The following is a 15,811-nucleotide window of genomic DNA, read 5'->3' on the forward strand; positions in this document are numbered from 1 at the left end:
CTAACTTAAAATAAAAATAAATTTCCAATCTGTAGATGAAAATTATTTTATAATGTGTACTATTAACTTTTTTCACGTAATTTTTATCTATTTAACTATTATAAGTACTGTGAGTTAGTTAGAGAATGAAAGGGCTTATTTTAAACATGTTGATAATTCTATTTAACACGATAATTTACTTTCATTTTTTTTTAATTTTGAAAACTGCCCGTAATAAATTAAACAATATATTTAAATCACGTGCCGTTGTACAGTCTTTTAATAAGTTGTTTTAAGAAAGATTATCTGATCATAAATCTTAATTGTTAATTCTTTCCCATTCCTAAAATACAATTCCTTCAAGTTCATAAAATACATGGAAAAGGGGGTTTAAAGACAAAAAATTTAAGCAATCATATTATTAAAATTATTTTTTAATAATCAACTTTCTCTTTATGTAAAATAAAGAAAATTGGCTCCAAAATATTTAAAAATAGGTTAACGAACAATAAGGAAGGTTTTTTTTTGTAAAAAAAATTATAAAAATAATGAAATTAAATAAAGCTAATAAGACTTGGAAACACGTAATAATTGTTTAAAGATTAAACAGTTGTTCTATTACAATCTTAGAAAAAAACCTTTTTGAAATTGATATTTCTTACGACGGGAATTTAATATCACAAAAAACATAGAACCGACAAGAAATTTTATATATTTTTCCGTGAAGAGTGTTTTAATTTAATTGAATCTGTAGTATTTTAAGTTAAGATTATTATTTCAGTTTTCATATAACAGTTTTTATAGGTTTACATATGAAAACTTTGACAATACTCGATGCAAAGTTTTTTTTTAGTGGAAGGGACTCTTGAATAGCTTCTAATCCCTTAATAAATTTAACATATTTTTCTCGTTAAAATCTTACAGGATGAGAAAAATCCACTGAAATAACACTGAACCCAGTATTGAATAGCTCTGTATCAAATGCAGTTGAACTTTAATAAGTAGTAAGATATAGAGCTACGCTATGTAGCTAAACATGGGGTTATATTGTAATACAAACCAGCTACCCTCAGGGGTTTTGATAATTGCTCATTAATCTCTAGTTGATAGTTAGCAGACCAAATAATTTCTACTGAATATAGTGAAATTATACTAATAAGTTTTGCATTCTCTACTACCAATTACGTGACACGTGTCTGTATTTACTCAGTGTTAAATGTTTTCTACGAGATAATAATTAGAATTTCTTTACGACAGTAATATATACACGAATATACTATTGATACACGATATTGATACACGAAGTCAATTGATTATTGATATTACAAACTATTTGCAATTATCCTAACTACTGTTTGTAAGTACTGGGTGTAAAAAAAAAGAAAAAACTAGTATTTAAGAAATGCGCAATGAAAATGAAAATAAACAAAAAAGCACGCGCATTATCATATATTCAGGAATAAGTTAAACTTTTGCCCTATTTATAATAAAAAAATAGGGTTAAGTATAAAAATATTTTACCACGCGAATGAAAATGATCTTAAATTTTGCATATGATCGCGTTAATTTTTAAGATTACATAAATAAAGGCAACAAAAACTCAATAGAAGATTCAAAAGATTATTTTTCAGGGAAAATGAGAAAATAACATCAATTCTTTTAATTAAAAGAGATTTAAAACAGGCCCACAACAAACATGTTAATCATATTTCAATAAAAAATTATAATTTGCTTAAGCGAAACGAGCCTTCAGTAAGAAATATAATTTGTTTACATCAAAAATTAATTTAAATGTCAGGAAAATATTTTTGAAAGTATATGTTTGGAGTGTCGCTTTATATGGAAGTGAAACTTGGACAATCGGAGTATCTGAAAAGAAAAGATTAGAAGCTTTTGAAATGTGGTGCTATAAGAGAATGTTAAAAATCAGATGGGTGGATAAAGTGACAAATTAAGAGGTATTGCGACAAATAGATGAAGAAAGAAACATTCGGAAAAATATAGTTAAAAGAAGAGACAGACTTATAGGACACATACTAAGGCATCCTGGAATAGTCGCTTTAATATTGGAAGGACAGGTAGAAGGAAAAAATTGTGTAGGCAGGCCACGTTTGGAATATGTAAAACAAATTGTTAGGGATGTAGGATGTAGAGGGTATACTGAAATGAAACGACTAGTACTAGATAGGGAATCTTGGAGACCTGCATCAAACCAGTTAAATGACTGAAGACAAAAAAATAAATAAAAAGTTTCAGAAGATTTCTACAATATTTTCTAGGAAGAAAACTAAAATTTGATGTGGAAATAATGAGAATTTTTTTTATTTTAAGTGAATAATTATGTTAGATAAAATTGATTTTTATAAGTTATTATTTTTTAATAAAAATAATTTTCAAACCGTACATAAAAATAACATCAATCACGTTAGTGTTAAATAAACTTGAATAGAAGAAGATAACACCCACCTGTATTCTCTTTAGTAGTTAATTAAAAAACACATTATTATTAATAGCGGTGTTATACAGGTGACCCACGAAGAAACTTGAAGGAAGAATTCTACTAATGAAAAAAATCCATATAAACATAAATCTGGAAACGCTTTTTTTCCGAATTATGGCTAGCGAAAGATTTCGTCCTGATTTCAGCTCTTCTAATAAAAAGATGCCCTACTGTAATTGTTGGGACCCAAATTAAGGAGTAAAGCTAGCGGTTTCATATGTAATTTAAGTTGGGAAATAGGATAAAATAGGTGTCAGAACTGTAACTTAGTAGTTTTTAAGATATCCAACGTATAACACAAAATTCGGTTACGAAAAACATGTTTATTTTACGTTTGTAGTAATAAGATAGCTTTGTTAAATGACTAATAAATGCGAAAGATTTAGTAATAAAACTTAAAGAAAATTTAATTCTGAGAAAATTAATGTAAATCTAGCTAATAAAAACTTTTAAAAACCGTTTTTTTTTTACTGAAGGAAAACAGACGAAAAACAGGCAAACAATTTTGTATTATTCTTTACTTGTATGTACCTAATAAACATTCTACAAGAATCTATCGTATAATAATTTTTTTCTAATAAGAAAAAAAAATTATTGAAAGGGTTCTATAAGCCTAAAATATTGAATCTTTTATAAAAATTTATAATCAGTTAATATGGATTTCTTGATATTCAAAATACAAGATTTGATTCTTTTTTTAATTCCTGATGTTCTTGTATCCCAGCGAGGGATTTCAACTGTGACAAACTGAGGATAGTTTGTGTTGAAAATTTTTCAATTGAAATAATAATATAACAAAATTAAAAATAACCCTAAATCCCATAGTTTATTTCAATACGATTAAATAAATCTCATTTCATTATTCGTGTGTATAAAAACACGTTTTCCTTAAGACATTTATTGAAGCTTATCCAGAAGCCAATAAATTCCCTTAATTTATTTTTTAACCGTTCACGGTTATTTTCATGTACTTTCTTCAGTTTAAACTCTACTCAATCTATTCTTTACTATTTAACTTTATCAAATCGAGATATCAATTCGTTTAAGCTTGTTCATGCCTCTCTTTCTTCTCGTAAATGACACGTGTTGTGTTTTAATCTCATAGGAAGCTTTCATATTCCAGTAACTCACAAATTTTGCATTATCTTTACATGCGCGATTTTTCTGAGAATTGTTACAGACTTCGGGTTTACAAAGAAAGAAGAACCGATGACAAAACTGCTAGTAATAGCTGATTTGTTTGTCGATAGATCAGTAGTAATTCCAATAAGAATTTACTTAAAATTCTGCTTTGGACGACTGCGAAATTTATATGCTGCATTGACGATCATATGTTATGAAAGCTTAATTTGAAAAAAATCTTTGAAAAAATGAATTAATAAAATGTAATAACAAAGATTCGAAGCTATGTTTAGAAATACAACTAAACACATTTGTTTTTATACTCTAAAGCATAACTAACTGAAATCTGTTCACCTGTTATTCTGTTCATCTCTAAATTTAAACTAATATTTTAGGAACATTTTCTTTTATCAAAGTTGTTTTAAGTGTAGCTGAGTATAAATTTTCAAATAATTTGGACATTGTAGGATTCAAAACTAACTGGTTTGGATCAACTGGAGTCAGTAGGATTTATACAAGGCTTCAGTTTAATCAAAACGTACGTTATTTTTTGTTCAAATAAAAAATATGCTAACTCTTATATTTAAGTAAAAAGGTTATTAGTAAAATGGCATTCTTCTCAAGTTCTCTCAAAGATGCTATTCTTAATAGAATTAAAACCAGTTGTGTTTCAGGACTGAGTTTAGATACATAATTTTCTATTTCTCTTGGAGTCAAAAAGTAACTAAAAAAATCGAATATTTATTTGAACAAAACAGATTATACAGTGTCCCATATAAAACGCAACCCATCAATCACTCATCCATGAAATTTCAAAAGTCAAGCTTACTCCCTTACTCGTTACTGAAATGGACTCGTCCAACATCTGAACATCGCGGCGACGCAGTAGAACACTATCGATAGTAACAACAATGCAATCATAACGTTGAGTGTATTGCTAGAGACAAGATGGTGTTTTCATTGTTGAGTCGTACTTCAGTACGAAATCAGCGGTTGCAGTGCAGATTTGTTTCGCCAAAAGTACCCAGATAAACCAGCTCCTAACAATTTTGCAGGTTAGTAGAAAAATTTAGAGAGACTGGTTCTATTAATAACAAGGAACACAAAAGATCTGCGTCAGTGTTGAATACAGATACAGTCACTGAAATCAAAGACCGATTACTCGCCTCACTAAATAAATCGATCAGACGTTTGTCTGCTGAAATTAATTTGTCTAAATCAACTGTTCATCGGCCGACCAAACAATTACAATTACGACCTTATCGCATTCAAACAGTTCATCAACTTCGTGAGCTCGACAAAGAAAAACGGCTACAATATTATCAATGGTTCCGTCGATTTCTGCGTGATGAAATTAATGTTATGGATTCGTTATTTTACAGAGATGAAGCACGGTTTCATTTGGATGGCTTCGCAAACAGCCAAATAGTAGAATTTGGAGTGCTGAAAATCCCCACGTTTATCACGAAAAACAATTACACCCGCAGAATTTGGGCGTGTGGTGCGCGATATCGCGGAAGAAAATAATCGGTCTTATTTTTTTCGAGTACACCATTAATGTAGAACGATATCAGGATATTTTATTTCAATTCATCGCACTCTTGGAAGAGGAAGACAGACACTGCTGGCTACAACATGACGGTGCGACATCGCACTACGCAGGTTCAACTTCTGATTTCGTCGAGGAATTATTTGATAATCTTGTTACCGATCGAGGCTTGTGGCCACCAAGATCTCCAGATTTGACTGCAGCGGATTTTTTTCTATGGGGGTTACCTCAAAGAAAAAGCCTACAGCAACAAACTACGAACACTTTAACAATTGAAAGTCAATATTGAACAAGCTGTATTAAATATCCAGCCACAAACTTTGAAAAAAGTTGCAAGAAACGCTGTAAAAAGAATTGAAGCTTGTATTCAAGAAGATGGCGGCCACTTCCAACATTTACTCTAAATGTAAGGTAATGGATGGTAATAATAAAAATTACATTTACATTTACACATGCCTTTTTATTATTTCAATACCTACCAATATAAGGTTGGGTTGCGTTTTATATGGGACACCTTGTATATCAACGTCATAAATATAAGCTGTACTTATCGAGTATATATTTATATCTATTTATATAGTCATAAAAAATTAATTATGCATTTAAATGCTGCAAAGAAATTGTGATAAACAAAGACATTCACAAAGTAACGTAATTAAAATTACATTTTTCATTTCGCTTCAGAAAAACAATAGTAAACACATGGACTATTACGGTCGGATACATTTTTTAACTGACAACAGTTGCTGGAAAAATAATTAATTAAAATTAATTTTTTTTAATTAAACTCGGCTAAAAACTTAAAAGTATTAACTGAGTATGAAACAATAGATAAAAAAATTTGTGTGTGTGTGTTTTATGTTAATTTTTTTATTTTAATATACAACTATAAATATACGTATTCTGAATTAACTTTGTGCATTTATAACAGGTAAAGTTATATTACATTATATTTCGTAGAAATGAAGTAAATTAAACTTTTTTTTTTTGTGAGAAAAAAATAAACCTACATCAAGAGAGCACATTAGGAAGGTCCGTGTGGTTTATCTCGGCGTTTCCGTCTTTCCACTAATGGACTCAAATTTGAAGCTGCCCCACTGAAACGCGCAAATGGGAATTAATTTGTCAAAAGTAGGGAGCGTCTCACATCAGAGACCACCTCGTTCCACGTCACTTATGTTGTATCCTCTCGAACCCTACCTTAAAGCAATTTGGATCGCCACACGGAGGAAAATTTACATTTAAAAGGCTTTCTTCACAAACGAATATGCATAGCTCTGCGAGTATAGTCAGTCCCCTCCTCCGTGTTAGGCTTTGCAAAGCATTACAGGCTTAGTCAACTAACACTTTGTATTCATTAGAAATATTCACGTTTTGTGATTTGAGTGTACTCTACTTATTAGCTATATTTAATGAATACATTAGTAGAAAAATAAATCTTCTCCAACCAACTGATTAAATTAAACGAAATATTAAGTTAATAATTTTTATTTATTTTTATAAAGCAACACTAATGAGATTAATCTTAATCTTCTTTAAATGAATAAATTTCATCATTTCATTCTGATTAAAACAGTTCAAAACTAGGCTACAGAAGAGATACAATATAACGTTCTATGTTGTAAGCATAACTATCGCACAAAAGAAAAACATAGTATGAAGTAACGAAAAACAGATATTTTCTAGAAATCTTTCCCCCAGCATATAACAAAAATAAAAAAATAGACTAAGGGAAAGAAAAAATATGTCGTTCTTAGCACATCTATGTTGGTAAATGTTACTAGATTCAATTCAACAGCTAAAAAAAAAAAAAAAAAATAGAATATTAAAAATTTGTAAAACTTAATTTTGTGGGTTTGAATAATAAAGAAAATGCGTAAATAATTCCTCAAATAATTCAGAAATAAAATTCATTCTGTAAGATTCTAAAAAAAATTGTATTTTTAAATGTTTTTGAAATTAAAATAAGATTGGTGTTTTATTTAATAGGACTAACTTTTAACCATACTAAAACTAATATATAGATTTTACCATAACACACTGTACTAAATATATAAATTTATACTATATATAGATTTTACTTTAGTATTCTACGAACTAACCAAACAGACCAGATTTTAGAAAATTTTAGCAAAGATAACATTTACACTTATCTGATTCCGCTTTGTATGGTGTAACTGAAAGAACATTTTAATCTAGTTATAAATTTTAAATGCAAAAGATAATAATTTAATATAATTTTTGTACACAATTTTAACAGCTCATATAGCAAGTAGTAACATTTTCTTTTTAAGGCATTATTTTGAATATAGATTGCAATTTTTAAAAGAGTATTTATAATAAAATCATTTCAGTTTAAAAAAAATCTCATTCAAAGTTTCACTTTCTTGATGGCCATTTTATTGTCGGAAACAATTCATAAGGATGCAGTATCTATAAACATTTATACATATATGTAAACATACATATATACATATGTATGTGTTTGTGTAATTCTCTAAAAGTACATTTAAGTTAGAAAATGTCTTAAGGTCCAAGATTCAGTGAAAGGAAAATTCGCCTCACTATGGTACATATGGTACCATATGTACCAAAGAGGAGGCAGCGATTATGTATATTAACAATTGTTAACATAAACAAATGACTAGCAAGTGAAGGGCTGATTTACTCCTGGGATTTGGAGTTCCACTGCTACAAGTCCTGACATCCTGCTCACAGGTCAGGGGTAGGTACAGGGTGCTCATTGTTCCGGAAATGGATACCCAAAACCCCCAAAAGCGGAAAAACTTCTTCAAAAAGTCAAAGGTATTAGAATACGGTAGGTAATGGAAAACCACTGCATTAAATATCCTGATAATAATGCCTTACATTAAGGTATGATGCTAAATTCTTCTGTTAAATGTTCAGGTGTTAAAATGGCTTCTCAATCCGATCTCCAGGAGAAGCAACAAAAGAAAATAAAAGGACTAATTGCACATAGGAAAGTCAGGAGTTTGTTGCAGATTAGAAAGTTAGGTAATCTCAGTAGGGAAATGAAGATAAATAAAGTGAATGTATTGAAACAGAGTTAAGTAAAGCGGGAAAAACAGGGTGAAATGAAAATGGGTTCAGTTGGGAGGTTCATTTATGATATTTAAAAATGTTTAATAGATATAGTATTATAGAGATAGTATAGATAGATATAGTATTATATTTTTTTCAATTTTTTTGCAATTTTTATGCAATAACAATACTGTAGTATTATAATAATATTATAATATAGCAATAATAATACTATATAATTATACTACAGATAGATGCTTAAAGGAGGAAGAATTGGAAGAAAAAGTTGGACTTAGAAATGTGATATACCATATCAGAGAATAGCCTGAAGACTTTGTAAAAACTACAATTATACCAATTCCAAAGGAACCTAGTACCAGAAACTCTCAGAGTAGAGCAACAAGTTATAAGTTCATGCCTCTAAAATATGTTTAACAGTGCTATACCAGAGGTTGGTAAGGATAATGGAGGAAAATGCAGGAGAGGAATAGTTTGGATTCAGGAAAGGAAAAAACCGGAGATGCCATTGTACTACAAATTGGACAATGATATTGGTTGGACAATGATATTTAGAGATAGGAAGAGGGATGAGTCTTATTTCATAAATTTAGAGATGGCATTTGATATAGTCAAATTAAAGAGGATGATGGAGATTCTTAAAAAAAAGAATGGAAAGACAGAATGTTAATTAAAGAATTACACAGGAGGCAAACAGCAGTAATAAAAGTAATAAGATTATGACTTATTGAGAGCTCTAGGATGTGATTTTAGGCGACGATGCTACCTCTCACCGACACTGTTCATAATTTATATTGAAGATATGATAAAGAATATAATAGACGAAGAAGGAAGAAAAATAAGATTCACAGGGTTTGCAGAATTCACAGGAAGAATTTATTGAAACGTTATAAATGGAGTACCTTGTATGGAAGTACTGAGGTCAGTAGAAAAGAAAATGAAGAGAGAAAGAAGAAAGTTAATAGAAGAATGAAGATTGGAAACTATATGGGGATGGAGGAGCATGCTTGGGACAGAAGTGGATGAAGACAGTGGTGGGATAAGGAACCTACTGCAGACCAGAATTTCAGATGATGATATATATGTATGATGATGATATATATGTATGAATCATATGTATGATGATGTTATATGTATGTGTGTGTGCGCGCGCGCGCGTATGGAAATATTTTTACAATATGGTTGTTGATGACCTCTTTTTATTTTGAATAAGGTTTGTTAACTTTAATGTACAAATATAATGTTTTATAAAATTAACAAAAAATTAAATTATAAAATTTATTACTAAAGTAGAAAAGTAAGATATAATCTATTTAATAAGTACACCATATAATGAAAATAGTACAAATTATAATTATTATTCAAGTTGTAAAAAGATATTAAAATATTGTTAACCAGTTCATTGAACGACATTTTAATGATTAAAGTAAAATAATTCAAAAATAACTTTATTTTCAAGCAGACTGTGATAAGCCTTCTGTTTATCAGAGTATCCCATTTACAAAGTTAACAGAATCAAAATGAAATAGAAAATATTCTCAGGTAAATAAAGGAATTATTTTGACAAACATATAAATGTAATCTGCATAAAATTTATATTTTAATATCGCATAAAACTGAAATTTTATTCACAGTTTAACATAATCCAATAACTTTACAGTTTACGTTGTAATAAAACTGAAAACTAGCAACAATGAACAGAATTTAACTAGCAGTTTAAAATTCTGGAGTTTAAAATATTGTTCAATTTACAATACCCATTAAAATGCTGCCATGTAAATCAGTTGATATTGGATCCAGATCCCAATAAACATTTGTCATTTTTTTAACTATCCTTTTATTTATTTTACCACCAAAACTAGTTGTATGACATTATTAAATTACACCAATAATATGTATATTTTAAAATAAATTAGTTTGTAATAATGTATGTAATTTTTAATAAAAATTATTGATATTAGTTATTTTAAATTAAAGAAGACTATCAATTTAAAATTTTTAAATATAATATTTCACATTTCACTGTTTAGATAATATAATTAATTTTGAAGTATTATTGGAGTAGTAAGTAATTTTTAAAGATACAAAATCTTTCTTCCGATGTTCATTTCACCCTCTGTAAAAGATCTAATATGGACACCAGATTAAATTACATATATTTCTTATTACATTTTTTTATTTTTTTTTGTTATTACTGAACTATTATTTAACATATTTTTTTTTTTACAAACAGCAACTACTAATTATTAATAAATCAATATATTTAATTTAAAAAAAGAGTTAAAAAAAAGCAGATGAAGTCTCATTTAAATCAATGTGCCTTCCCCTTATAAGATCAAAATATTTCATTAATTAAAATTTTATTTGCCTATAACTCTAAAACCATTGAAAATAAGTACCACGTATGATATATCGATGGAATCTTTCAATGAGGACTTACTATTGCAGTTAACAAAAAGTCAAAAACCAATTTTTTTAGATTTCGGGCTTTTTTTAACACTTTTGGTTCAGTCGTTTGTAATCGAAATAGGAAGTGCACAAGTAGATGTTACAGCAGTGCTAAATCCAAAATTTCAACATTCTACAGCTAATCATTTTTGAGTTATGTGACATACATACGTACACACGTTCGTACAGACGTCAAGCCGAAACTATGAAAATGGATTCAGGGATGGTCAAAAAGGATATTTCTGTTGAAATCTGAAAACCGAAATATTTCGCGATTACAATACTTCCTTGTACGAAGTACAAGGATGTAAAAAGGATGGTGCGTAGTTTGCTTTGTTTGATGTATGTGCAACCATTTATATTTTAGCTGCTACTGGCGTAGAGGGGACCACGTGCTGCGTTATGCAGCACAAACAATTCATTCGTTCGAACGATTTATACTTTTCGAACGATTCATTAGTTCGAACGAATTATACTTCTTTATACGAAGATTTATCTAAAATTATTGAAGTGCTGTAAGCATCTCGAGCAAGGCTAGATTAATCATCACCATCAGTTGGTAACAAAGGGGTGCCCCTGAGGCGCTGTTTTGGTAGGTGCAATGGGGTGCTCTTATAATATCTGCTATTACAATATTTCTGCTAACAATCATCCGATTTTCAAAATTCAAACGGGGTATTTGTTAGTAGGTTGAAGGCTAATTTTTGCATACATCAGGAACATTTCGATCTAACACATCACGGTTATTCGGAAATGTTGTTATATCTTCGCAACCAATCTTCCAATTTCTAAAATTCAAACGGGTTATTTGCTACTATAAAACAAAATCACGATGTAACCAAAGCAGAACAAAAACTAACAGATGATATACTCAGAAAAATCGAGTGGCCTGCGTTACGTCGAGACCAGCTTGAGCCCGGATTGCTCCCACAAACCGTCTTTGTAGAGTCTGATGACAATACGATTAGACAAACCAATGTCTGCCGACATTGGATTGAGCCCACTACTGTCGAATCTTATGCTTTAGGGCGACAGGGCAAAGTGGAAAATCGTATTCCGCCACTAATATTGTACTGGGTTAACGGTGTATAAAAACTACAAGAGACTACCTTAGATAGCGCTATTGTAGATCTGAGCACTCAGATCTTTGCCAAGGGCCAGGCCTAAGTAGCACTGAGTCGTAGAAAAAAGTCTCTCGAGGAACTCAATCGCTTGAGAAATCTGTAAGTTTAGATTGGCATAAGCCAATTAAATAAATTGAAATCTTTACAGTTTCCTCGTTTGGCGTGCGTTAATACGTTATACACGTTTGGCGTACGTTATATCCATACGTACGTATGGATATACGTAACATCCATAAGTTTTCGAATCGTGAATTTTAATTTTAATTTTTATATTTTTAAATATAAAAATTAACAATAAATCTGAAAAAATGAGAATAAATCGAACTAAAAACAAAAAAGAAAATAGAGTATGGAAATAAAGGATTTAACATTCTTATGCAGTATTTAATTACATAAAGTAATAATGCCTAATCAACTTTCATACAATTTTAATTTGTTTATTTATTTTTTTTTTTTTTTTAGAAATAACAGGGGCATTTACAGCTGTCCAATGATTAGGTTCTCACCAGGTTTTACATCGATAAAAAAATTTGTCCTTCAACGAAAATATTTAAATGCAGTCGGGAGAACACTGAATAGTAAATGACCTATATTAAAGAGCTCCAAATAGTAATTATTCTATATTAAATCATATTACTTGTATATATTTATTCGCAGAGCATCCTTTCAAAACTTGTTTTCAATTTCACTGTCTGTCACTGGTATTAATGTACAATGTTTCGTGTTGGCTGTAATGTAGAAGGTAACGTGAATCGGGCGATAGTTAAGAAATTTATTTTCATTACATTGAGAAAGAGTTATTTAATTTATATTTCATCTAGTTTCACATCAATACAACTGTATTTGATTTAATTTTATAAATTTTTAATGTATCAATAAATTTTATATTTTGAACAGTGCTGAATAGCAGCTAATTTTTATTTCAATAAAAATAGTGTATATATATTAATACATTTTCCCTTACATGGGGAGAAAGGAGGTTTGAAATAGATTTTTCATTAACAAACACTCTAACGTTAACAAAACTTTTAGACTTAACAAATAAAGACAACACAAATCAAATGTACTATTATTGAATGCATAATTAAAAAATGTGATAAAATTAAAATAAATTTTTTATTAGTTTATACTTAACGTTATTATATACTATCTTTTCAAAGTACCCATCTAAATGCATACTTTTCTGAGAGATGGAGTTACGAATACCTGAATAGTTTTAATTAGTGTAATATTTAAATTAGGTTACTGAAACACAAGAATAGTTCATTTTGACCTGTAAACTACAAATATAAAGTTACCTTAAATGTATTAATCAGCTGCAAGAGATATATGTAACCTTTCTGTGGTTATAATTCTTGGCTCTAATCCATTAAGGGAACACATCTGATGCACGTGGGATTAGAATTAGTTACATACTCTAGCTTAACACATGATTCAATTATGAATACTGCAGCGTAGCTTTGTTATAACGAATTACAGTACCTAATCGACATTAATATATCGCAGGAAGACATAAAAAAAAACTAAAAAATTTATTATTTTTTCGTTTTTATGTTCATACCCATAATTCACCGTGTCTGACTACGACAGCATAACATACGGCGAAAAATTACCTTGATAATCGTTCATAATGTTTTTGTAAATTATATCCTAATTCCTTTATTTGGCTCATTTTTGTAAAACTGTGTAAATTTATCCCAGGCAAATAGTAGAATGAGAGATAAAATAACAAAAAAATACTTTTTTAACATGGAAATATTTAAAATCATTAACACTAATTGGAATAGCATATTAATTCTGTATAATGGAAATGATGAAACTATTAAAATCAGCTTTGAATAATAATACAGGTCTAGTTTTCATAATAATATTGTGAACCTGAAGGATAAACAATAAATAGAAAATTAAGAGTTTCTTACAGTCACATATATATATATATTAGTTTTGATAAGATTTATAAAAATATTAATAAACAAAGTTTAAAACAACTTGCACAAATGTGATAATTGAGTTGGGTTTCGTAAATTTTACTGTTTTAAGATACTTTTTCTTCAACTTCCAGACACGCAACAATTTTTTTAGTAAATGAAAACCATTTCTAAATTTCTCGAGAACCAATGAATGAAAACATTTCCACTGTTTAAGAGGGAATAAAAATCTTAATTGTTTTTAAACATATGAATCAAACAATACGGTAATTGACAAAAAAATTTAAGCAAGAGTAACATTTGTAATTTTACTACCCCCCATTACAGGTAACTTTAAAAAAGAACCAATGTAAAACTTCTTTTTGATCGCTTAAATGACTGAAGGGAGGTGTAAAGATGTGGCCCAATGAATATCGCATACACATCTTTCTAAGACAAATTAAAAAAAAATTCAATTCTCTCCTTTATGAATCGTTGGATAATTTACATATAAACGTTATTTAAAAAACCTAAATTAAGACGAATAGAAAAAGTAGACTCACCTGAACGAGGTACGTAGATGTTAAGGTAAAGACAATCCTCACTCTGGTTGAGTAATAAGGGAAGCAGACGCTCTAGGTGGGCAAGGCGTCCGCGGGGGAGACGCAGCAAGGCCTCACTGCGGTTAGCTATGTCGGGGCCTCGCTGTGGACAGACTGCGGAGAACGCGTCAGCCAGCCGCGGTGTCCGCCACATGGACGGTGTGACGGGAGGCATGTATCTCAGCGATCCGGTCGGTGGTGTTGCGTACGGTACCCCTAAGAAGGCCTCGACCGCCGGCTGCTGTAGGATGATGCCACGCAACGGACCGTATTTAGTCCGCACCACCCTTGTGCTGTACTTATGGGCAAACAGCGAGGCCTCTAGGCAGAGCGGCAGAGCAGCCGCAGCGAGGAGCAGTAGGGGCGTCAGCATCGCCGGGCCATCTCGGCGCCGCGCTCCCCCCGCTACTGCTCCCACCTGAAACAAAAAAAAAAAAACAATGCACATTAACATCATTAAATATCTCCCCAGAAATAGTAAATTTCAAGTACATTTCATTTCAGTGCACCACGTAATTTCCTGTTACAAGAGATGAAAACATACTGAACACGGTTGCTTAAAACTACGTTTTTTTGTTTGGAATTAAACATTTACTTTTTACACCGAAGTAATGTGCTTCTATGTTCTACTGTTATACAGATCACGTAGTTTATCACATATTCAGAAAAACTTTAGGGAGAAATCTGCTTTAATTAATATACAGAACCTAAATATATAAGAATTTAAAAAGCGTTACAAAAAAAAAACAATTTAACAAAAAACGTCGGTGAAATTTAAAATTAATTCCTTCATAAAACAAATTTTTCTCGTAAAGTTCTAAAACGGAAGCAATAAATTAATATTTATTCAAATAATTCCAATTCCAAATATGTTTGTATATGTTTTGTATTATAACAAACATTAACATATTTTATAATATAAATGTGAATTGCTTATTATAATCTTTTTACTACTCAAATAAAAACAAAAGCTTTAAAATACACAAAATGATTTTGATAGTTTAGTTTTAGAAACAAAAATTATTCTTTTGTGAAAATGTTTTAATTTAATTATAATGAGAATGCATGATAAAAATAAATTACAATTTTTAAAAGCACATAATTTTTTTCTAAATGGCTTAATCATTATTTCTATCTGTGTAATGACGATTAAATTAAATTATTACAATTCTCGACCTTTATACTCGAAATCAAACCTATACACACTACTCGCTTGTCAGAAACTAAACAAATCACCTGATTAGATCTATAATGTTACCTGATTAAATCTATAATATGTTAAAAAAAATATAGATTTTTAGTCAGAGAAAGGTTTAGCAAATTTTATTAAAAGATTGAGTACGAGTCAGCATAGAGTTTTGAACAAATTTTAAGTTACCTTTTTAGTAAATATATTTAAAAAAAAAAACAACTTGAATTGTATAACATGACTATATTTTTACAATAAATTATCCGAAAGCAGAATGATATGTAGAAAAATAATAAACCCGCACCAGTTCTTCAATATTGTCATCCGACGA

The 15,811-nt window shown here is 29.8% G+C and overlaps 1 protein-coding gene across 1 annotated transcript in view; it reads right to left on the reverse strand.

The window, feature by feature from the left end:
* Positions 1 to 14,708, reverse strand: part of LOC142319294 (neuroligin-4, X-linked-like) — an 894,612-nt gene extending 879,904 nt beyond the window's left edge. Inside the window, exon 1 of the mRNA XM_075356400.1 lies at positions 14,253 to 14,708. Within this exon, the coding sequence (XP_075212515.1) occupies positions 14,253 to 14,664 (412 nt within the window). The 5' untranslated portion in view covers positions 14,665 to 14,708. The remainder of the gene's footprint in view (positions 1 to 14,252) is intronic.
* Between the last annotated feature and the right edge of the window lie 1,103 nt (positions 14,709 to 15,811).

This window comes from Lycorma delicatula, chromosome 2, assembly GCF_047948215.1.
Source record: "Lycorma delicatula isolate Av1 chromosome 2, ASM4794821v1, whole genome shotgun sequence".
Classification (NCBI taxonomy): domain Eukaryota; kingdom Metazoa; phylum Arthropoda; class Insecta; order Hemiptera; family Fulgoridae; genus Lycorma; species Lycorma delicatula.